Genomic DNA, 23796 nt, shown 5'->3' with positions numbered 1-23796 from the left:
CACTTCGTGGCAGCTGCTAAATGAGCGTAATACTTCCCTCATAAGCTTAACGCAGAAGCAGCAAAAAACTGGAGACGCGTGATGACACTGAAAACACCATGGGGCAGATTTATGAGCCCCTTGCGCCACTTTTGCGTCACTTTTCCCATGTTAAAAGTGACGCAAAAGTGGCGCAAGGGGCTCATAAATCTGCCCCCATGTTTTAAGAACAGTGCAAGGAAAGCTCAGCTTAATGCGTTATTACTTTGTGACCATTAGAAACACTAAAGTTGATGCCGGCAGTATATAGAATTTAAAGGTAGCTGGCTGTTTTTTCATGCACGACCTCCGTCCTGCTGAATGTACTCTCGTCTGTTAAACTAATCCACACTTCAGCTCAGTTTTCGAAAAAGCGCCACCTAGCGGGAACTTTGAGGTCTCTGCGCTATACAAAGAAATGGTATTGTAGCACTGCGCCTTAGCTCACTCCCGCTCCAAAAACATGCATTTATGTGTTGAGTGCAATGACAGTGATGTTCTTCTTTTGTGCTCTGGAGACAGGTTAAAGGTAACACGCGCATTTTCAAATAACATCTTTTCATCTTCACATAAATCTGGGATTGCTCCCTGCTGTGATCAAACTGGACCTATTGTCTCTGAAAAGTTTCGCTGAGTGGCATCGTGGCTGTAATGGGAAGTTCAGATTCCAGATATCGCCGTTGGGTGTTTCCTGGAGAATTGACATGCCCACTATTTCTGCCTATATTGTTTGTATTTGGGGTGAAAAGTGGCAATCCCAATAAAAGGCTACAGACTGCTGTATACTTTAAAGTGGGGGAATGTATCTTTTCTACTGCCATAAAAGGGGAAGTCCTTGCTGCGGCCCATCCCCCGGATTTGTTTTTATCACCGCGGGCTGCCTCCAGTGGAGTTCAGAGAGTGTGCGTGCTTCAGAGGAAATAGCACCGCTCATAAGGCGGAAGGAAGGAGAGAAGGGGTGAGTGCGGCTAGAGACTAGTAACGAGCGAACGCCCGGCCTCCCTCCCCTGCACATCTGGAGACTCCCGGACTCCTCGGCGCCTCATCCTTCTTTCTTGCCGCGTGCCGGTCTTCCTTCGTGGGCCCTCAGTCGTCTACCCTGCCGGCTTGTGTGCCTTCACTGTCCTTTCACTGCCCCGCTCCTCTTTCACGGACTGCTCTGGTATCCCGGCTCGCTTCTCCTCCGAGATGGGGGGTGGCTGCTTCTGGCCACTGCTGAGAGTCCTGCTGCTGATGGCCGCCCTCAAGGGACAGGGGTGGCCCCTGCTAGCCGAGGAGCCCTCCTGCCAAGGTGCCTTCGACCTCTACTTCGTGCTGGACAAGTAAGTATAGACTGCACTTCAGGCAGTGGGAAAGGAAGGAGCCTTATTCATCCACGAGAGTTCGATTTTCAGAGCACCGTAATGAAGTGCAAGGATTTGTAAGAGTGGCAAGTAGAAAAAAAGGTGCAAACTGAAGCAATGTCCGTGTTTCAGGCTTCTAGTCGGGAGGGAGACTATGGATTCCTACTTCTCCCACTGAACATGCCCTGAGGAGTGTGAGAGGCAAAAGAGCCCATTCCCCACTGAGAGTACGGCGTTACACTTTTGGGGTGAGGCGGCCCTATGAACAAAAATAAGCACTAGCGATTGCGAAAATTCATAATAAATCCGGACATAAATTTAGAAAAGGACGAGTTCAAATTGTAATACCCCAATTGTTTAAGCTTTCTGGCTCTCTTGCCATTTAAAGCACAATTGTACTGGAATACCGTGGGAGATATTACTGATTATTATGGAATTAAGTGCATTATTAAGGGTATATTGCTTAGTGAAGACTAAGACAATGATAATAATATGGCGCCCTGCTGACTAATTGGAGGCGAGCATGGAGAGTATTTTCTCGTTGTTTATGCGTTTTACTATTTTGATCCCGCTTCGCTGTCTACCATTGTGTTGTAATAACGGAATCACATCTCGCGAGCAATGCGCTGGCCAAAACTAGCAGTCCTTGTTTCTTTCTCTTGTCAGTGTGATGGATTGAAGTGTGGACTTTACTTGCTGAAGGTAGGGGCGCAGCTGCCACTGCGGTACATGCGGGCTCCCAACCATTCAAGGGGGCCCATTCAGCCCAAGGCCAATGAATATCTGTGAGATATGGAAGACGGGGCTCCTCATCACATTCTGCAGGGGTGCCCCATCATTTTGTGTTAGCCACTGGCAGAAGGAGGACCTCTTCCATCACTTTTGACATAGTGAAAGCTTTCCCTTGTATTTTGCTTTTCTGTTAGTGTTGCTTAAATATATGATAGTTCTTCTCTGAGAGAATTAATCAGCACACATCCTTGCAGGCCCATCCGTGATGCAGGCAACTACCAGTTAAACCTTCCCAGTGTTTGAAAATAAACATTTTAGATGCAGAACCCTGAAGCAGAAAGTTACACTGTTGCACGTTACACTTTATTGTTGTTAAACCTGCTCTATAGAGTCTTTTACATAAGGAAAGTATATTTTAGAATGAATGTGTTTTAGTTTCTTACAATGCACTTTATATTTAAAATCTAACTTAAGGTAATTTACATTGTTGCATAAAGACATTTGAAATATTAGCACATTATGCCCAGTGGCGGCTGGTGACATTTGGAAAGTGGTATGGCGTAAATGTTGGGTATGACTATGTAGCGAGTGAAGTGAGCAAGCTTAATGGACAAACGTGGGGTCCAGAGTGGTTCCTCCTCCCAAGAAAAATATTGAAAAAAGATTTACAAATGGTGCATTTGAAAGCAAATGAATTTAGTGAGAAAGCAACGTTTTTAAAGCAGTGGGAATGTATAATCTTGAAAAGGTAAACATTAAAAACTGCCCTTTATCTTACTGTATTAATATGTTCAAGAGTTACTTTAATGTGCAAATTATTCAGCATGACAACTTCAGGCCCTTTGAAGTGTATGCTTTCCCAGTGTCTTGGCTGCATGGGGCATCAACCTTAGAAGAAAACGCTCTAACCAGGCTTCGGGAAGCACCCACAGCTGCAGGCTGCAATCAGTCATATAGAAGTATATACTGACAGGGCTTTACATCAGATGAAAAAAGTGGGGGCTCTCCAAAAAGGGAACATGTAAAATAAAGAGAAACCGCCCGTGCCAGTGTAAACAACCAGGGTTGTGGCCCAGTCGCCCATGCACAGTACACATTTTAGTCGTTCAGCCAAAGTGAGACATTCCATGACAACAATGAGTAACATTGTGACTGTCCAAACAGATTTGGTTATGTCACACCTCTACGTGCTATCATGACATGTGTCTCCGCAGCACATACAGAAAAGAAAAAAAAGATTTTAGAAAATACCAGTACATTAATTTGATTTAAAAACACAAGCAGCCTCTGCCTTGGTGAATAGACATTTGCACCCTTGCAGCCCCGGGAAAGGAACAGACGAAGAGTGCTGCATCAATGTGATTTAGAGTTCTCCTTTGAAACCTATTAATAATACGTTTTTATGACTTTTGTCCATTCTGTGGATACTGTAGTTTGCTATTTGCCATCTCATGCATTGCTTTAACCCCTTCAGTGCCCATGACGAGCTGGACTCGTCATGGGCTGCGGTGGCGCTGTGCCCATGACGAGTCCAGCTCGTCATGAACTCCGCCCGCTAATGCAAGGCGCGGCACTGGGCGGGGAAAGGGGCGGGCATGCAAGGGGTTAAAAGGCCTCTGAAAGGCCAGACATTAGCACCCATCGCACCTCCTTGTTTTCACCCAAGATATTAATGATATGACTGTCACTCATGGATGACACTAGGGCACTGCCTGGCGACGAATGCAAGAGCCTCAGTAGCAGGCACATGCAAGTCTTATTGAGAACGAGTATGGCAGCAATTGATTTTATAAACTAAAGAGCAAAAATCTGTAGGAGCGTCTTTTAAACTTCCTGAAACAGCATTCATTAGGGGCACGTGTTTCCAGCAGCAGGCAAAAGTAAGAAACGCATGGGTCATACCTGCACTGGATATCTCAATTTGGCGTGGTCTGTGAGTAAATTCTGTCTGAATAGATTAAAATATGCAGCAGCTGTGGGAAAGCATGGCCAAACTGTGCTGGCACTTATCTAGATTTAGATCTCTGCATACCTAACATATAAAAGGCGCGACCCTGTATGGCAGCGTAATGTGCCAAATCAACACAGCAGCTGACAATGCCTGCCCAAGTGATCATTGGTGAAAGGGAGGACCTTGGGATGTTGGCCAGTGATTACAGGGGAGCCTTTTTCACATATCTACGCCCTTTGCCAACAATGACCCACGCCACTTAGAGTGCTATAATAGAAGGATACCATGTGGTGGAAAGGGACTGTATTAAACAAACAGACAAGATGTATTATATAAAAATAAACATACCAAAAATCAACTTACCTCAGCACTAGAGTCGATATTCTACACTTGCGGCCCGACTCTATCCACACCGCGTGAAGAGCTGAGCAATTCTTGCTGGGCGGGCAAGGTGAAAATAAAACGCCATGCGACTCAGCCAATATGAGCACTGCTCTCTTGCTGTTTATAATAGTAAACAGCATAAGAGCAGTGCAAGGATTGGCTGGGACAAGTGACCATAGCGCTCCATCTGAGACCGATGAGGCTGTGTTGCTTGTCCAGCTTCCTGGCAGATATGTCTAGAGGGAAACCATAAACTGCGCATGTCGAGTTAGCCATAAGCAAAATACCGGCCAACATGATATGACCAGTTCAGTGAAACCGCCCTAGCTGCCAGTCGTCAATAAAGCCACACCCACTACTGTTTGCCGGGAGAGGCTGGCAACTCCGTGCAGTGGCATACGAGCATGCAAGTGTTGTAGCACCACTGGGTCCATTTTCTTAACTAACCCGTTATTTCCTAGCACTACACTTAGGGTTCATTTAGTTGGCCCTCTGATGGCTCTTGCTTCGTGCAGAGAGGGGTCAGACATAGGGGATCCAATCCAGTTATCCAGTGAGGACCAGGAATTGGGTAACTCACGTACAAGCTCGTAATTAGGTTCATATATTTAACTCTCAAAACTAAGCTATGCAAATGAAGTATTATCACCGGTAGACCAAATCTCCTGAAGAAATTCAGTCGAACTAAGATCATGCAAACCAATAATTCAGTTAAAGCTATGCAGAATTATAACAATAGTATCTGCTGTTCAGAGATCTCTCTATTAGAATTCCTATCCCTAAAAATAACCAGTTGGAATGCACAATCAATTATTGGAGACAAATCATGGAAAGACAAAAACAGAATTTAGTTAAAGTTAGATTTTATCAAAATTATTTAAGAAGTGAATACATCAATCTCAGGCATTTAAGATTTAAGAGTGCAGGATCATCAACTCAATTTCTTTGATTGTCATTAATTACCAAAGCTTCTGGAAAAGTTCAGGAAGGGACATGAACCATATTAGCTCAAAGGTACTCTCTCATGGGGGAAAGATGTCCAGGAATAGCACGCATAGCATATGCGTCAGCCAAAAGAAAAACCAATCGAGTCTGCAAGGAAGTTCCAAAAAGAAAGAAAAAGCAAATAATGTGTCTCTGCCTCGCCTCTTTCCATCACATCAATGTATAATATAATCCTCTAATTCTGGGGTGACACCTCCTGGGTCACCTCATCTGGTCAGACCACTCAGTCCATTGGTCAGTTTGTATAGGGTGATTATCATGCAGCATAATGAAGACCTATATTATAGCAAAAAGGTGGTAACCATCACGTAAGCTATTGAACCATCTAGTATGTATAAGTTCCAAACAATATTCCTTTTGCAAAAGCACATGAGTGAGTTCAAGAGGACAGTTTCTTATGGCAGATGTTCCCAAAGTAGTGGAATTGATGCAACCAGTCCTCGTGTGCAAATGGGAACTCTCTCAATGAGACATAGTTTCCCTTCACATTGTACGTTTACGGAGCTATTCCATGATAACAGACTCAAGCAAGTAAGGAAAATGTAGGCCTGAATGGAATTTGACTCATAAGACACAGAATATAAAGTAATACAAATATAAATTTGATTCATAACTATGGGATTCTATATATTTCTTTCAACTTATTTGCACTCATAAAGCATTTTAGTTTAGTTGTAATTAACATATGTAATTATGACATATTTCTGCATTTCCAAAATACCAACATGTAAAATTATTTCAAAATATAAATTATTAATATAGTTTCTAGTAATTCACATTAGTACATTTAAGAAGATTATTCATTAAAAGGTTCAGAGCATTTTTTTTAGCATAGACGTACAGCACCTTTCTCTCCTTTCTCACTTAGTGGACAATTTCACATATGCAAAATATGGAGTTAAGAATGAGGCTCCTCAATGACACACATAATATCCTCTAGATTTCATTAGTGCTTGATGAGTTTTTAGACCACAGGAATTTATCCCTTAATATTTTTTCTATTACATTTTGAAAAGATTCACCAATACTCGTTAAGGGAGTTCAACCTTTGTTATTCATTTGACTAATTCTCATCTAATTTACTCTAGTCAGCATGCTTTTACAATGAAGTAACTGAGGCTTCAAGATTTTGTCATGTTTTCTGTAAAGTAAAGTTAGCACAATTGGTGCATGTTTGTCATCTTTTCTCTCAAATGTGTCATAATCGTTTTTTCTGCTTCATCAATCCCCCATGTGATGGTGAATTAAGCCATCCACCATCACCATATCTGATGTAACATATTACAACTCTGTAGTCTTCATTAATTTTAGTCTAGATTTTTCTAAAGCCTTAATTTCTTCATAGTACCCACTTTGTCTATCTTCCAATTCTATTTAAGCTCTTTTCCTTTTTATTCCTCTAGTTTTTAGGTCGAGCCTGTAGCAGCGCGCATGTGTTGCTCTGGCGAGACTTTATGGAAACAAAAAGGGCTTTGGAAAGCTGACCACATGCTCGTGCGTATGGTTTGCTTTCCTTCAGAGGCTATTCGCCTTTGCGTGCGTCATTCTGAGAGATACAGCACGCAATTGGGCAAAGGCGGGTGCATGTCCCGCCTTTGCTCTGCCCACGGCCTATTGCTTGCGGTTACCCGCACAAGCCACATCTGTTTTCAATGATCGTGCCCAGACACGGGCGCGATTATTGAAAACAGATCGCTCGCTGTGGCGCACGTGCGTGTACCACTCGCGGGCTTGTTTTTTATTTCCTTTTAGCGCGTGCTATGGGAAGTCAGTGATTTGTCTATATTTTGAGCAAAGATTTTGCTCTGCTTCTGTTTCATCTAGAAGTGGGATGATATGGCTAGTTTTGTTTAAATGCAGAAAAAATGCTAACTTTAGCTTCGCTTTTGCTACAGTAAACTCTGGGTGAGGGTAAACATCCTAGACATTCGCGGTGCTTTCATTTTTGCTGGGAATTGTTCAGTGTCCCCCACAGAGTCAGGACCACTTACTAAGGGGTCCATAAATCACTCGCACCTGTGACAGAGCAGCGTCACATCTCACGGTCAGTGCTACATGTGTAACACCCTCCCCACAGCGCCAGCGCCTCGCATATGGCCACAGCTGCCTCCCTTATGAACGAGCAAACGGGTCCTTTCATCTCGGGCAGTGAAATTCCAAGGGTTAGATAAACAGGCCCGTGAATGGTCCCTCCGGGACCCACACACAGTCAGTGGGTGAACCCTTCTTAAGCGCCCACTCGCTGCTCCACAAACTTGGAAAATTGGAACACCATATTTTTATTGATCGACGTTACCCCATACAAGAGTTTTCAAATTGATACTGTTCGTTTGTCACTATTGTTTACTTTGGATTCCGTAGTTGGCTTCCCAATTTTCCCGGTGCCTGTAGGCAAAAAGAACAGACACGCGTGTCATAACATAATCTGACAAAGGCAAACTCACGAGCCTCGGTATTTAATTTTGGTTTTCAGAGCTAGAGGGATATCTCTAAGTGGCATTTGTCGGGGCCAAGGTGGGGAGAGAGTCTTCAGGGGGCACAGCTCAATTTTTCTAGTTAGAGAAAGTACACACATCGCGCACCCAGATACACATACACACAAACATAGCCACGCACTGATACCCCCCCCCCCCCCCCCATTCAATTCAAATATTCTTTATTCGGCCAAGATAATGATCATAAAAGCACATACAATATTAAAGAAAAAAAGAAAAAAACACTATAGACTCTCCATTCAACAGCAGCAAAAAATACAGTAACTGAATACAGCAATTCAAAATGTCAGTAGAGAATAGATTTTTTTAATAAAGGTAAAATGCATCAATCCTAAAAAATATTTCCTGAAATAAATTAAAGTGCATCGTTTTTCCTTAATCTGATAGCAGCAATAATAAAATTAAGAACAGCATTACATATAGCAAATGAAGCTAAGCTTTGTAAATACAATAGACCTTCTTTGTATGATACTCACTCACACACATATAAACACACACACCCAAGCACACATACACATTCAGGCGCATGCAGACATGCACAGACACACACGCAACACACAAACACACTTTTGAAGAATTTCTCAACACTTACATGCACATGCATGGTTCAATCAGCATTGGTGTATTGCTGGACCTCTGAAGGTGAATCAGTACTGGTGTACCGACACTCTCCAAGAAATACTCTTCCAAAAACTCATGTGAATGATGGTTTTTCGTACTTATTTAACAGGACCCTAATTTTGGCCTTAGATAAAATATATGAATCTCAAGAGGAAGTGGTTTAGGGCAGGTCACCTTGAATGAGATGAACATGGCCTTGAAAGTACTAAAGATTGTAATTGTAATTGGAAATGTATTTTATAGCTCTTACAACCCCTGACAAGTCATTGAAGCTCTTTTTCGCTGAGTAGCACTCTACGCCAGAACACAAGATTAGTAGTTAGTAGGTCAGTACAATTCTTTTGTTTTGTGTTCTCTTGTGCATTAGTTGACTTAGGATCGTGCTTTTGATTTCTTTTGTGTTTAGTAGAGTTTAAGGAAAGACCAAATCTATTCTCAGTTGTTCTTCTGAAGCTTGCTATTCTGCTGGCACAATTTCTACTCAACATTACAGGCAGGGCTTTAAGTGGGATGAAAAAACTGGGTTTCTCCCAAAGGGGCGTGGTCAATGTAATTAAGGGCATGGCTTAAAAAACACATAAGCTAAAACTCTGTGCTTAGCATAGTGTGCCGCCCGACTTGTATTTTGCTGCTTCTGTGATTGCATCCAGATATATGATGCAACAATTAACATAATTCCTACAAGTCAGGACTATTGGCTTTGTCAATGGTTGTTAGTTGAGTAAAATAAATAAGCAGCAACTATAGCTTGTATATAATATTGAAAAAGCTTCCACTTAAAGCCCTGGTGACACCACAACACCACAACAATGTTGCCGCTCCTGAGTTTAAAAAAGAGAAGGGAAATCCAGAGAGCAAATGACTCTCTTTTAAGAATTTCCCTTCCCCTACAACACTCAACTGGCATGAATTAGGTATAAATGGCCGCACACTGCTCGTCATACCAGCAAGTTGCCCCATGGAACTATGGGCGATGTAGTAGCGACGGCGAGTACGCCTATGCTACGAAGTGTAAGAAATAAGTATGTGTCGCATTAGCCATCCCTGGACACGTGTTTCGAGGTAGTTGCCTCTCGTCAGCAGGGAGTAGGTAAGTGTAGAGGGGTGCCGTGTAGACTGCCTGCAATTAAAAATAGGTAAAGTACCTTTCAAGGCGCGCAGGTGCCGGTCAAAGACTCGTCAGTCCGGTAGCTCAGGAGAGCCGTAATGAATTAGGTATAAATGGCCGCACACTGCTCGTCATACCAGCAAGTTGCCCCATGGAACTATGGGCGATGTAGTAGCGACGGCGAGTACGCCTATGCTACGAAGTGTAAGAAATAAGTATGTGTCGCATTAGCCATCCCTGGACACGTGTTTCGAGGTAGTTGCCTCTCGTCAGCAGGGAGTAGGTAAGTGTAGAGGGGTGCCGTGTAGACTGCCTGCAATTAAAAATAGGTAAAGTACCTTTCAAGGCGCGCAGGTGCCGGTCAAAGACTCGTCAGTCCGGTAGCTCAGGAGAGCCGTAATGAATTAGGTATAAATGGCCGCACACTGCTCGTCATACCAGCAAGTTGCCCCATGGAACTATGGGCGAGGCGTAGCGACGGCGAGTACGCCTATGCTACGAAGTGTAAGAAATAAGTATGTGTCGCATTAGCCATCCCTGGACACGTGTTTCGAGGTAGTTGCCTCTCGTCAGCAGGGAGTAGGTAAGTGTAGAGGGGTGCCGTGTAGACTGCCTGCAATTAAAAATAGGTAAAGTACCTTTCAAGGCGCGCAGGTGCCGGTCAAAGACTCGTCAGTCCGGTAGCTCAGGAGAGCCGTAATGAATTAGGTATAAATGGCCGCACACTGCTCGTCATACCAGCAAGTTGCCCCATGGAACTATGGGCGATGTAGTAGCGACGGCGAGTACGCCTATGCTACGAAGTGTAAGAAATAAGTATGTGTCGCATTAGCCATCCCTGGACACGTGTTTCGAGGTAGTTGCCTCTCGTCAGCAGGGAGTAGGTAAGTGTAGAGGGGTGCCGTGTAGACTGCCTGCAATTAAAAATAGGTAAAGTACCTTTCAAGGCACGCAGGTGCCGGTCAAAGACTCGTCAGTCCGGTAGCTCAGGAGAGCCGTAATGAATTAGGTATAAATGGCCGCACACTGCTCGTCATACCAGCAAGTTGCCCCATGGAACTATGGGCGATGTAGTAGCGACGGCGAGTACGCCTATGCTACGAAGTGTAAGAAATAAGTATGTGTCGCATTAGCCATCCCTGGACACGTGTTTCGAGGCAGTTGCCTCTCGTCAGCAGGGAGTAGGTAAGTGTAGAGGGGTGCCGTGTAGACTGCCTGCAATTAAAAATAGGTAAAGTACCTTTCAAGGCGCGCAGGTGCCGGTCAAAGACTCGTCAGTCCGGTAGCTCAGGAGAGCCGTAATGAATTAGGTATAAATGGCCGCACACTGCTCGTCATACCAGCAAGTTGCCCCATGGAACTATGGGCGATGTAGTAGCGACGGCGAGTACGCCTATGCTACGAAGTGTAAGAAATAAGTATGTGTCGCATTAGCCATCCCTGGACACGTGTTTCGAGGTAGTTGCCTCTCGTCAGCAGGGAGTAGGTAAGTGTAGAGGGGTGCCGTGTAGACTGCCTGCAATTAAAAATAGGTAAAGTACCTTTCAAGGCGCGCAGGTGCCGGTCAAAGACTCGTCAGTCCGGTAGCTCAGGAGAGCCGTAATGAATTAGGTATAAATGGCCGCACACTGCTCGTCATACCAGCAAGTTGCCCCATGGAACTATGGGCGATGTAGTAGCGACGGCGAGTACGCCTATGCTACGAAGTGTAAGAAATAAGTATGTGTCGCATTAGCCATCCCTGGACACGTGTTTCGAGGTAGTTGCCTCTCGTCAGCAGGGAGTAGGTAAGTGTAGAGGGGTGCCGTGTAGACTGCCTGCAATTAAAAATAGGTAAAGTACCTTTCAAGGCGCGCAGGTGCCGGTCAAAGACTCGTCAGTCCGGTAGCTCAGGAGAGCCGTAATGAATTAGGTATAAATGGCCGCACACTGCTCGTCATACCAGCAAGTTGCCCCATGGAACTATGGGCGATGTAGTAGCGACGGCGAGTACGCCTATGCTACGAAGTGTAAGAAATAAGTATGTGTCGCATTAGCCATCCCTGGACACGTGTTTCGAGGTAGTTGCCTCTCGTCAGCAGGGAGTAGGTAAGTGTAGAGGGGTGCCGTGTAGACTGCCTGCAATTAAAAATAGGTAAAGTACCTTTCAAGGCGCGCAGGTGCCGGTCAAAGACTCGTCAGTCCGGTAGCTCAGGAGAGCCGTAATGAATTAGGTATAAATGGCCGCACACTGCTCGTCATACCAGCAAGTTGCCCCATGGAACTATGGGCGATGTAGTAGCGACGGCGAGTACGCCTATGCTACGAAGTGTAAGAAATAAGTATGTGTCGCATTAGCCATCCCTGGACACGTGTTTCGAGGTAGTTGCCTCTCGTCAGCAGGGAGTAGGTAAGTGTAGAGGGGTGCCGTGTAGACTGCCTGCAATTAAAAATAGGTAAAGTACCTTTCAAGGCGCGCAGGTGCCGGTCAAAGACTCGTCAGTCCGGTAGCTCAGGAGAGCCGTAATGAATTAGGTATAAATGGCCGCACACTGCTCGTCATACCAGCAAGTTGCCCCATGGAACTATGGGCGATGTAGTAGCGACGGCGAGTACGCCTATGCTACGAAGTGTAAGAAATAAGTATGTGTCGCATTAGCCATCCCTGGACACGTGTTTCGAGGTAGTTGCCTCTCGTCAGCAGGGAGTAGGTAAGTGTAGAGGGGTGCCGTGTAGACTGCCTGCAATTAAAAATAGGTAAAGTACCTTTCAAGGCGCGCAGGTGCCGGTCAAAGACTCGTCAGTCCGGTAGCTCAGGAGAGCCGTAATGAATTAGGTATAAATGGCCGCACACTGCTCGTCATACCAGCAAGTTGCCCCATGGAACTATGGGCGATGTAGTAGCGACGGCGAGTACGCCTATGCTACGAAGTGTAAGAAATAAGTATGTGTCGCATTAGCCATCCCTGGACACGTGTTTCGAGGTAGTTGCCTCTCGTCAGCAGGGAGTAGGTAAGTGTAGAGGGGTGCCGTGTAGACTGCCTGCAATTAAAAATAGGTAAAGTACCTTTCAAGGCGCGCAGGTGCCGGTCAAAGACTCGTCAGTCAGGTAGCTCAGGAGAGCCGTAATGAATTAGGTATAAATGGCCGCACACTGCTCGTCATACCAGCAAGTTGCCCCATGGAACTATGGGCGATGTAGTAGCGACGGCGAGTACGCCTATGCTACGAAGTGTAAGAAATAAGTATGTGTCGCATTAGCCATCCCTGGACACGTGTTTCGAGGTAGTTGCCTCTCGTCAGCAGGGAGTAGGTAAGTGTAGAGGGGTGCCGTGTAGACTGCCTGCAATTAAAAATAGGTAAAGTACCTTTCAAGGCGCGCAGGTGCCGGTCAAAGACTCGTCAGTCCGGTAGCTCAGGAGAGCCGTAATGAATTAGGTATAAATGGCCGCACACTGCTCGTCATACCAGCAAGTTGCCACATGGAACTATGGGCGATGTAGTAGCGACGGCGAGTACGCCTATGCTACGAAGTGTAAGAAATAAGTATGTGTCGCATTAGCCATCCCTGGACACGTGTTTCGAGGTAGTTGCCTCTCGTCAGCAGGGAGTAGGTAAGTGTAGAGGGGTGCCGTGTAGACTGCCTGCAATTAAAAATAGGTAAAGTACCTTTCAAGGCGCGCAGGTGCCGGTCAAAGACTCGTCAGTCCGGTAGCTCAGGAGAGCCGTAATGAATTAGGTATAAATGGCCGCACACTGCTCGTCATACCAGCAAGTTGCCCCATGGAACTATGGGCGATGTAGTAGCGACGGCGAGTACGCCTATGCTACGAAGTGTAAGAAATAAGTATGTGTCGCATTAGCCATCCCTGGACACGTGTTTCGAGGTAGTTGCCTCTCGTCAGCAGGGAGTAGGTAAGTGTAGAGGGGTGCCGTGTAGACTGCCTGCAATTAAAAATAGGTAAAGTACCTTTCAAGGCGCGCAGGTGCCGGTCAAAGACTCGTCAGTCCGGTAGCTCAGGAGAGCCGTAATGAATTAGGTATAAATGGCCGCACACTGCTCGTCATACCAGCAAGTTGCCCCATGGAACTATGGGCGATGTAGTAGCGACGGCGAGTACGCCTATGCTACGAAGTGTAAGAAATAAGTATGTGTCGCATTAGCCATCCCTGGACACGTGTTTCGAGGTTGTTGCCTCTCGTCAGCAGGGAGTAGGTAAGTGTAGAGGGGTGCCGTGTAGACTGCCTGCAATTAAAAATAGGTAAAGTACCTTTCAAGGCGCGCAGGTGCCGGTCAAAGACTCGTCAGTCCGGTAGCTCAGGAGAGCCGTAATGAATTAGGTATAAATGGCCGCACACTGCTCGTCATACCAGCAAGTTGCCCCATGGAACTATGGGCGATGTAGTAGCGACGGCGAGTACGCCTATGCTACGAAGTGTAAGAAATAAGTATGTGTCGCATTAGCCATCCCTGGACACGTGTTTCGAGGTAGTTGCCTCTCGTCAGCAGGGAGTAGGTAAGTGTAGAGGGGTGCCGTGTAGACTGCCTGCAATTAAAAATAGGTAAAGTACCTTTCAAGGCGCGCAGGTGCCGGTCAAAGACTCGTCAGTCCGGTAGCTCAGGAGAGCCGTAATGAATTAGGTATAAATGGCCGCACACTGCTCGTCATACCAGCAAGTTGCCCCATGGAACTATGGGCGATGTAGTAGCGACGGCGAGTACGCCTATGCTACGAAGTGTAAGAAATAAGTATGTGTCGCATTAGCTATCCCTGGACACGTGTTTCGAGGTAGTTGCCTCTCGTCAGCAGGGAGTAGGTAAGTGTAGAGGGGTGCCGTGTAGACTGCCTGCAATTAAAAATAGGTAAAGTACCTTTCAAGGCAACTTGCTGGTGTGACGAGCAGAGTGCGACCAACTTTTGAATTATTTATTACGGCTCCCTTGAGCCAACGGGCTGACGAGCCTTGGACCTGCACCTGCGCGCCATGAGAGGTACTTCACCTGTTTTAATTACATTTTGGCAGTCCATGCGGCACCCCTTTACACTGACCTGCTCCCTGCTGACGAGAGGCAACTACCTCGAAACACGTGTCCAGGGATGGCTAATGCATACACATACTTTTCTACATACATCGTGGCATAGGCGTACTCGCCGTCGCCACTACATCTACCACAGTTCCTTGGGGCAACTTGCTGGTGTGACGAGCAGAGTGCGACCAACTTTTGAATTACTCAACTGGCATGACGTCATGCCGTAACTTCTCCACTAGTGAGAAGTGAGCAGTGTGAGCATGCGCACATCGATCTGCCTGCTGTCACTGCAGTCAGGAAACAAGCATTCGCAATGAAATAGGTCTTGCATTTGCGAAATTTTAAACTATTGGCATTATAAATGAAATGCCTTTTATTTATATGTTTTCAAAACCAATACATATATAAAGGTTTGTCATTTACAATGCCAGTAGCTCAAAGTCTTGCAAATGCGAGACCTATTGCTTTGCAGAGCAGTAAATATAGAAAAATAACACACAACTAACAAAACAAATTATTTCATTTTAAAAACATTACAAAAGACACTAACCGCATCACACTACACACATAATTAATATCATTACAATTGTTTATTAGGGGATGTAAACTTACATATACCACCAACATACACACCAGCAAAACACACTACACACATACATCCCACCAACACACATCATATCACAACTCACCACGACATTCCACACCATGCCACTGCCCTTACGTCACTACACTAAGCACATGTAGCGCGAATGAATGTATCAAAGCACTTTACATAAGTACTAGTTCCATTACAGAAATCTGCCCGGTGGGTGATAATGTGCTACATGGCTAAACACTTATAAGGTCCCATAGGCGAGACCTATTGGCTATGCCAATGCTTGTTTTCTTAGTTTTTAAACATCTATAGAACTTAAAGATGATAATCAAAGTCAATATACAGATAGCAGTTGTCAAGATGGGCCTCAAGATTTTTCCCAACAACCTACTTCCTAAATTTGCAAACCATTTATCTATAGAGGGAAAATCCTTTCCCAATTGATTCCCAAGCACCATCAACTTTTAAGTCATTCAAGTCTTTTTCAAGACCTGTGATGTTCTTAATGTATCCTTTCAAATCCTTACTTTTATCTGGATCATAAGTGCAACAATATTGTACCTTTAGCATTCGGCAGACTCCACCGTGTTTTGCAAGCAGGACATCTAAAGCATGACAGTTTTGAAGAACCACAGATCTCATGGCAATCATTTCAGTATATATTGCTAAGAATCCTCCAGCAGTGTCAGTAGACAGTTAGTCTACTACAGTAGAGAGTTTTCGTATATTGTGAGAATTTAGTATCACCCCAACAGATGGTATTATGGCCCTAAAAATGTCCCCTACTATCTCTCCAATACTTGCACCTCTTTTAAGTCTTCGGTGTGTCACTTGTTGGTTTCATCAGACTGACCCACATGATACATTTCCAGAAAGACTATTCCGATGTAACAAGATCCATACCATTATTTAGGCATCCTATAATAGGCATTTTCCCCACAGATGTAATAGATTCCACGAAATATAGGATAAACAGCTCCCAGAAACAATCCGCAATTTCACAGAACTTGGAAGGTATGTTAACATTCGCTGGAACCAACAAAGTTTGTATCAGCCTCAGTCTTACTCCTTGATATACATAGCTGTCCTCTATGTTGTCAAGCTAAAGTAATAGCAGCTCAGTTTCTGATTGTTTTGAGATCTGGTTCCTTAAGTGCCATGTGGTATCCTTGTATGGTTTGCAGCTTTCACCATGATCTCTCTTCATTTATCCTCTATCGATCCTACAAATTCCCTTTCTACGTTCTGCAAGGTTAAATTTTGTCGTTGTGCATAAGCAGTGTCTAAACTTTGCATAGACTTAAAGAATTCTCCCATTATTTCAGCTGTTTTGGTATCAGGCACAGGATTAAAATGTTTCTTCACAGGCACTTCTGAAAAGATTCAATCATAGTTAGAATAGTAATACTGAAATTGTCCTTTGCCATAAAATAAACTAATTAATACACTACAAACAAATCACATGTGTTACAGGCACATGATGATAGGTCACTCCCTCAGAAACTGATGTAGGCAATTGCAAGCACACATAACAGCCTCTAGCATCCATGGTGTCAACATATTCATACAAAAGGTTTGTAAATACATTCATTGAAAAATCACCAATAGACAGATCTCCATGTGATATCTTATTTTCTGAAATGCTTATTCAGATTTTGTCAAATATTTGATGGGGGAAATTCAAAAGTGTAAGGAATACTAAAAGCGCTACAGGAAATATCGCAAGGATACATGCACATATACATTTGTGTTTTGATGATATCGCATTAGGATCCATTTTCTTACCTGGAACCAGACCTTATAAATCTGATTAGATGTTAATAGCATTATCAGTACAAGTAAGATTCTGAAGCTTGTTTTTTTAAGGCTTCAGCTATGTTTCTTTACAGTCCTGTAAATGCAGATCCTCAGTAAAGGCACAGTTCTTTTATTTAGAAATCCATTTCAAGACTTTCAGTTGGAAGACAGAGTTTCCTCAAGGTGGCTCATGCAAACATGTATTGCTGTTGCAAATGGCGTGATATTCCTTTTCCCGGTCATCCAGTGCCAAATAAGTCCATTCTGGTGCAGAGAGTTTTCACTTGGTATCTTAGCTCTTTTGGACCATCTCACTGATGGTCCTTCTTCATCACTGTCGCTTTGTTCAGACTGACTGGAGACTTCTGCAGTTGTTTCTGGTACTGTTCCTTCTGTCAAAATGCGTCTCAATCTGTCTTGTCTTCTGGGCCAACGGTCTCCTGGTGCTACTCACAACTCTCTTGGACCTCCCTCAGGACCAGTGCATGGAGTCCCAGTAATGGGAGCCCCCTCTACAGCATGGCTAGCCTGAGTCATTTGTTTCTCTGTTACCACTGGCATATCTGAAACAGGTGCTGTATCTTCAAGAGGATATGGAACCCTGTGAGTATGAGCAGCACGCACCCAATTTGGAAGACCACCACACTTAACGGCAGTTTTGGTTACCAGGATCACCTGGAACGGCTCCCGCCAAAGAGGTTCCAAACACGACTTGCGTACGTGCTTTTTCACCAGGGCCCAGTCACCAGGAATGAGGTTGTGGCACTGCTCCTGTTTAGGTACAGTAGCTACTTCCTCGACCTGCTGAGACAACATACCACGTCAGCCAGTCCTTTCATTTATCGAGTACCAAATCATCTGTAATATTCACCAATGCATTGGAAGGAACTGCAGGCTGTTTCATAGCCCTCCCCATAATTACTTCATGAGGCGATAATCATGTTCTTCTGTCTGGGGTACTTCTAAAACTCAGAAACACCAGAGGCAATGCATCAGGCCATTTCAGAGAAGTTGAAGCAGACACTTTTGCCAACCTAGATTTCAGTGTTTCATTTATCTGCTCCACAGTTCCAGAGGCTTCTGGATGATAAGCACAATGGAGCTTTTGGTCAGTTTATAATGCTGCACATAACGTCTTTAGAACCTCATTGTTAAAACGTGTCAGTCGGTCTGACTCCAAAGAAGTCAAGAATTCAAAAGGCAGTATCAACTCCCTCAACAGTAACTTGGCTACAGTTACACTGTCATTTAGTCTTGCACATGATCTGATCCAGGCAAAGGGGTGTCAAGCATAACTAGCCTTGGTTTTGTGCACAACTTGGTCTAGGCAATCGTGATTAGCCTCATCAATCGGAATCTCATTTCCAGGAAAGAGCATCAAAGTTGCAGGATTCAGACTCATGCATCTCATCAAAGTCACATTCTCAGCTCCCAAGATAATCTGCTCATACCTCGTAAGGTGGCTGTTTGGGGGGTGTTGCATTCGAGTAAGAGTAAGCAAGACCTTAACTGAGTGTGGCACATATACCCTAATTGGATGCCCATCATAATGCCCTCACTCTGCTCCAAACGCACACATATTGCAGCGACAGATTATAAACATCCAGGCAATGTGGCAGCAACAGGGTCAAGAGTTGCCGAAAAATATGCTACAGGTGTGTGTGTGCAGTACCATGCATCTGAGCTAGCGCTGATAATGCACAGCTCCCGCGCTGACTGCAAAACACAGTAAAACTCTTGTTGAAATCAGGCATTCCCAAAGCTGGAGCTCGACAAAGACTCTCTCGCAGTTCTGTAAAAGAGCAAACGCAATCATCATTCCAGGGTACCTGGTCTGACACATCTTTGTGTGTCAGCCTCTGAAGAGGTTTGGCTGTTAGAGAAAAATTGTCAATCCATTGTCAACAGAAGCCAACCATTCCCAGATGCATGCAAACTTCGTTTTGAGTACTTGGTGGACTTCTACTCAGAATTGCAGTGATCCTGTCTTGAGACACGTTCCTTGCTCCTTTCTCAATATGTTTTTTCCAGATACAGAACATCTCTCTTGCAAAATTGCAATTTGGATGGTGACATCTTATGTCCATTCACAGCCAAATGATTCAGTAAAGCGATTGTATCGTGTGTGCAAGCCTCCTGAGTACTTGACGCTACCAACAAGTCGTTAATTAACTGGACGAGAACAGAATGATTAGACATTTCTATAGACTCACATTGTTTCTTTAAAATCTGATTTAATATTGAGGGACTCTCCGTTTACTCTTGTGGAACTCAACCCATACCAAAACACGACTTCTGAACCGGAAAGTAAAAATATATTGACTGTCCTTGTGCAATGGAATGGAAAAGAAGGCTTGACACAAATCAATGACAGAGAACCACTCAGCTTCACATGGAATCTGGAACAAAATCACAGCTGGATTCAGTACCACAGGACAACAATGGACTGCAATCTGATTAATTTTGTGCGAATGTTGAACAATGCTATATTTACCTTTTGGTTTCTGCAAACCCATAATAGAAGAGTTACATGGACTTCTCAATAAGTCTTTCAGGATTCTTTGCTCAATCATCTAATCAATCAAAGGAGCAATCCCTGCAGTTGTTTCTGGACTCAAAATGTATTGCGTGATTCGTGGGAATTCAGCATTACGACTCATAGTAATTTTTACTGGAGCCACACCTTTGATCAGACCAATATCTTTTCCTTTAAAGTTCCAAACTTCAGGAAATATGGTGTCTCTCAATTCTAAAGGCAGATCATCTCTAGTTAGCAAGGGGAACAATGCTTCAATTTCTGAATTCTGTTTAGCCAACATCCTCATCAATTGTGCGAAATTCGATTCCCTAAGGAGTACAGTAATTCAAGCAATTAAGTTTGCACAACAAGTCCCTTCCCAGTAAGTTTACTGGGCTTGAATCACACTATAAATTTGTGTAAATCCTCAAAAGACCCTATTTTCACATGTAAAGGTTTTGTTACTGGGTTTGATAATTATCAGTTTGTGACTCCTACAACTTGGATTCTTTCTCCCGAGAGGGTAGGTTTGGAACTTCTGCTGTTCTTACAGTGGAATGGGTAGCACCATTGTTGACAAGAAATGAGATAGGAGTCCCATTTACTTTGGCGTCCACATAGGGACCACTCTGGTGTACCTCTAAAGATGAACCATGCACTAATTTCTCCTCTCCTGTCGGACACCGTAATTGTGACAGGTCTGAGTCTGCATTATCTATTTGGATCAAAGAGTAATGCTGAGACACATTCTGATTTGCATGGGATTCTGCATCTGTTTGAAATCATTTATTCAAACTGTATTTCTGACCTGACCAATCATTTGGAGCATAAGGACCCGGGCCCATTTGAATTTGATTTATTTGCCAGTGAACCTGGTGAGTTGTGGAAATGTGGCTAAAAGTGGGCACACTGGTGCAGGGTCACCCTCTTGTCCACGGGTCCAGAGACCAACAAAATAAAGATCAGCACTGGAGTTGGAATAAATAACAAGTTTATTAATCACTCATGAGTGGGACCACATCCACACAATACTCTCAAGTGCTGCATGAGGTAGTACACTGAATTCACAAACTGTATCCCTTTTATACCAGTTTTCTGCAGCACTGTAAGCATGTGAACAGAAATAGGAAGAACAAGTTTTAGAAATAGTTATCAACAAACAAGGGCAGATGAATAACCACTTGGTCAGCAAAGTGGGAGGGGGAGCAGAAATGCTTATGGCAGCAGTAAATGGTCGACAGTTAACATCTGTGACCAGGTTTACTGGCAGCTACAAACCCCCAGCACGTACATTGCTTTAGCTGAGTCAGGAAGTCAACTAAAATAGATAACACAAGCAGAGTGAAAAGACGAGCAGCAGAGGACGAAAGAATTACGAAGGAAACTAAATGAACACCACAGCCAAAATGGCTGTCGCTATGCTAAGTAAAATATTACACATTTCCACAGATGACCCTTTTAGCATAAGCTAAGACATGTTCTAATGCTTCAAAAGGGGTACGATAAACATTGTGTATATCAATTAACATTATATCGCTGACTTCTTGGTCTATTGCTAAATGGGCATTTACATTTTGGACATTCGATTTTGATGGTAGACAAGTAGTACAAGTGGAAATACAGAGGGAACAAAGCATTGGCCCGCATTGGATACATAAAGAACAAGAAAAGAGAATTGCAATAATTATGAACAAGGCTGATAATATTTTTAAACCCCATACAGAAAATACGCTCCAGAACCATCCAGCCCAAGTCCATGTTCCTGAATCTTGTCATATCTCAGTTGCTATTTTATGTAGTTTGGAGATGACCGCATATACAGAAGGTGAACTATCCGGTGTGAAGACACAACAGCTGGATCCGACGATACAGCATGCTCCACCTCGATCAGCTAGAATGACATCTAGAACAAGCCTTTTCTGCAAAGCAACCATGTGGATCGATGCTTGTTCTTCTGTCAAGTTCCCTAAGGCCCCAGTTGTCTGATTGATCACTGCTTCCATTGTACGGGTGAGGCGACGTACCAGTTTACTGTTCTGTACTGGGCCAACAAAGAAGAAGAATCCTCTGTTAAAGTCTATATTGTTCCCATGTGGTCTCTGTCTGGTCGACTACAGAGACATCAATTGCACGTTTTCCCCTACTACCAGCCTGGTGATCGAACAATTGCAAATCTTGATGGTAGTTTGGGGGAGCTAAACACACAGGTGGTAGAAGGAAGGCTATGTAACAGGTGCCAGACCAGCCTGGATGTAAGAAGTAGTATGCCTTAGTTCTACAAACAAAATAAGTGTGACGTGATGCAAGGAAGTTGCTTCAGCCTCTCGTAAACATCTGCAACACTGTAGTATAGTTACTGTGGCCCACTGGCACATCGCTGTACTTTGTACACAAAGGGGGCCAGTGGTCATGGAAACAGAGATAACAAGGGGTCCATTTTCTTTAGCCAACCTAGAATTTGGATACACACAGTTTGTTGCTGCACTTCCTTTAGTATAATATTCCATTTCTAAAGCAGTCCCTTTGCTTGTGGGTCCCCATCTTCATTGGGCTAACAGACTTTGTTCATTAGAGGCGTATAGAAGTTTGAACCAAGCTGGGCATGAGCCATTGTGAGGGAATGGCAGCGGTGACAACGGGATTCCTTTTATGTTCTGATGAGGAGGAATCTTGCCACAAACCCAACAGTTAGTAGCATTCCTTAGCTGGTGTGTCTGATGCAACATTTGAAGAAATGAATTGTTTCTCAGATTTGGCCGGTATCCCTGTTCATGTTGCGGCAAATCAAAATGATGGTGCTTTTTTTGCAGAAAGTGATGTAATAGTAATGTTTGGTAAGGATTCTCCAGGCATTACTTCCTCCACTACCCACATTACAGTAGCGATGATGGCAACAGTCAAAGTTAGTCCAATAGCGAACATCATATTTTCACTACAGACTTTTGCAGCATTTGATTTCTTCTCCTCCGTCATGTTCATTTAGTCGGTAAACAACAAAACAGATGGTGCCCTAAGGTCCTGGGCAGGCGTTGGTTTCTTCACTAACATTGAGACGAGTAATCACTAATAGGCTACCCCCCTTTGTAGTCAGTCTTTAACCACCCAGGACAGTGGCTCAAACAGTCTCTTTCTGCTGCGATGAAATGTCTTTCTTCCTGGATCGAAGCAGATATCTAGATGTACCAGGGATCGTGTGGTCCGGGAAGACTTCCACAGGTCCTTCAGGTGATGCAGTTCATCCTTTCTCGGTGACCAAAATGTTGCGATGATCTGTCAGCACAGCAGGGCTCATGAAGGAAGAGCTTCCCGCACCTGCTGCTAAATAGAAGACAAGCTGTCAGTTAACTGGGACAAATAGTCACTCATCAACATGTCTGGTGCAGAACAAAGGGCTTGGCGTAACTGTTGGGAGGCGCTCTGGCACTCAGCAGTACATGGGAGTGGCAGCGGAGTGTCTTTAGTCAAAAGGGCCAACAAAGGTTTAATAATGTGCGAAAAACTGCCTACAAAAAGAAGTGCGGTAAATCAGTGCACGGACATCCTTCTGAGTACGGGGCACGGGAGTATCTAAAATGGTCTGAATGCAGTCTGTTGTAAGTGCACGTCCCTCCTTAGACAGGAGGTGACCTAAATAACCTGCTATCTACAAAATTGCAATTTCTTTCACGAGACTTTGTGATGGTAATGATACCAATTACAGTGTTCCTTCTTCACACTAGGTAAGGACGCCAGAGCGGCATCCTCATTGATAAGACAGGATCTCTCAACCATTGGATAATTGTAATTTAAAATAACATGCACACCTTCCGGAGAACAACGAATTGTGGCACGAAAAAAATTTAAGCATATTGATACCCACAATGTTGTCCGGCATGTTAGAGGAAAGCAAAAATGGACATGCTGCAGTGAGTTTGTTAAGTCCGAATTTAAGTGGCTGTGAAAGCGGGCTAGGTGTAGGTGTCCTATCAAATCCTATCAATGTTATAATTGTGCCAGACAGGGGAGCCCTAGGAACCAATTTTTTAGACAGAGCACTATGGGTAGCTCCTGTATCAACCAGAAATCGATCAGTAGATCCCAAGATGTTTGCATCAACATAAGGACCCATTTGATCTACTGTTACCTCAACCGGTTCCTTACCCCATCCTAGGCATCTCTATGCGTAATCAGAATCCGCAAGGGCATCAGCAGAATAATCAGACATTTGATATTGATTTC

The 23796-nt window shown here is 44.1% G+C and overlaps 1 protein-coding gene across 1 annotated transcript in view; it reads left to right on the top strand.

Annotated features, from left to right (window-relative positions):
* Positions 1–907: 907 nt before the first annotated feature.
* Positions 908–23796, top strand: part of ANTXR2 (ANTXR cell adhesion molecule 2) — a 670700-nt gene continuing 647811 nt past the window's right edge. The window contains exon 1 of the mRNA XM_085625534.1: positions 908–1340. Coding sequence (XP_085481660.1) covers positions 1207–1340 — 134 coding nt within the window. The 5' untranslated portion in view covers positions 908–1206. The remainder of the gene's footprint in view (positions 1341–23796) is intronic.

Source organism: Triturus cristatus, chromosome 9 (genome assembly GCF_964204655.1).
Source record: "Triturus cristatus chromosome 9, aTriCri1.1, whole genome shotgun sequence".
NCBI classification, from domain to species: domain Eukaryota; kingdom Metazoa; phylum Chordata; class Amphibia; order Caudata; family Salamandridae; genus Triturus; species Triturus cristatus.
Note: the sequence above shows the minus strand (reverse complement) of the source record. Positions and strands in the feature narration are given on the sequence as shown.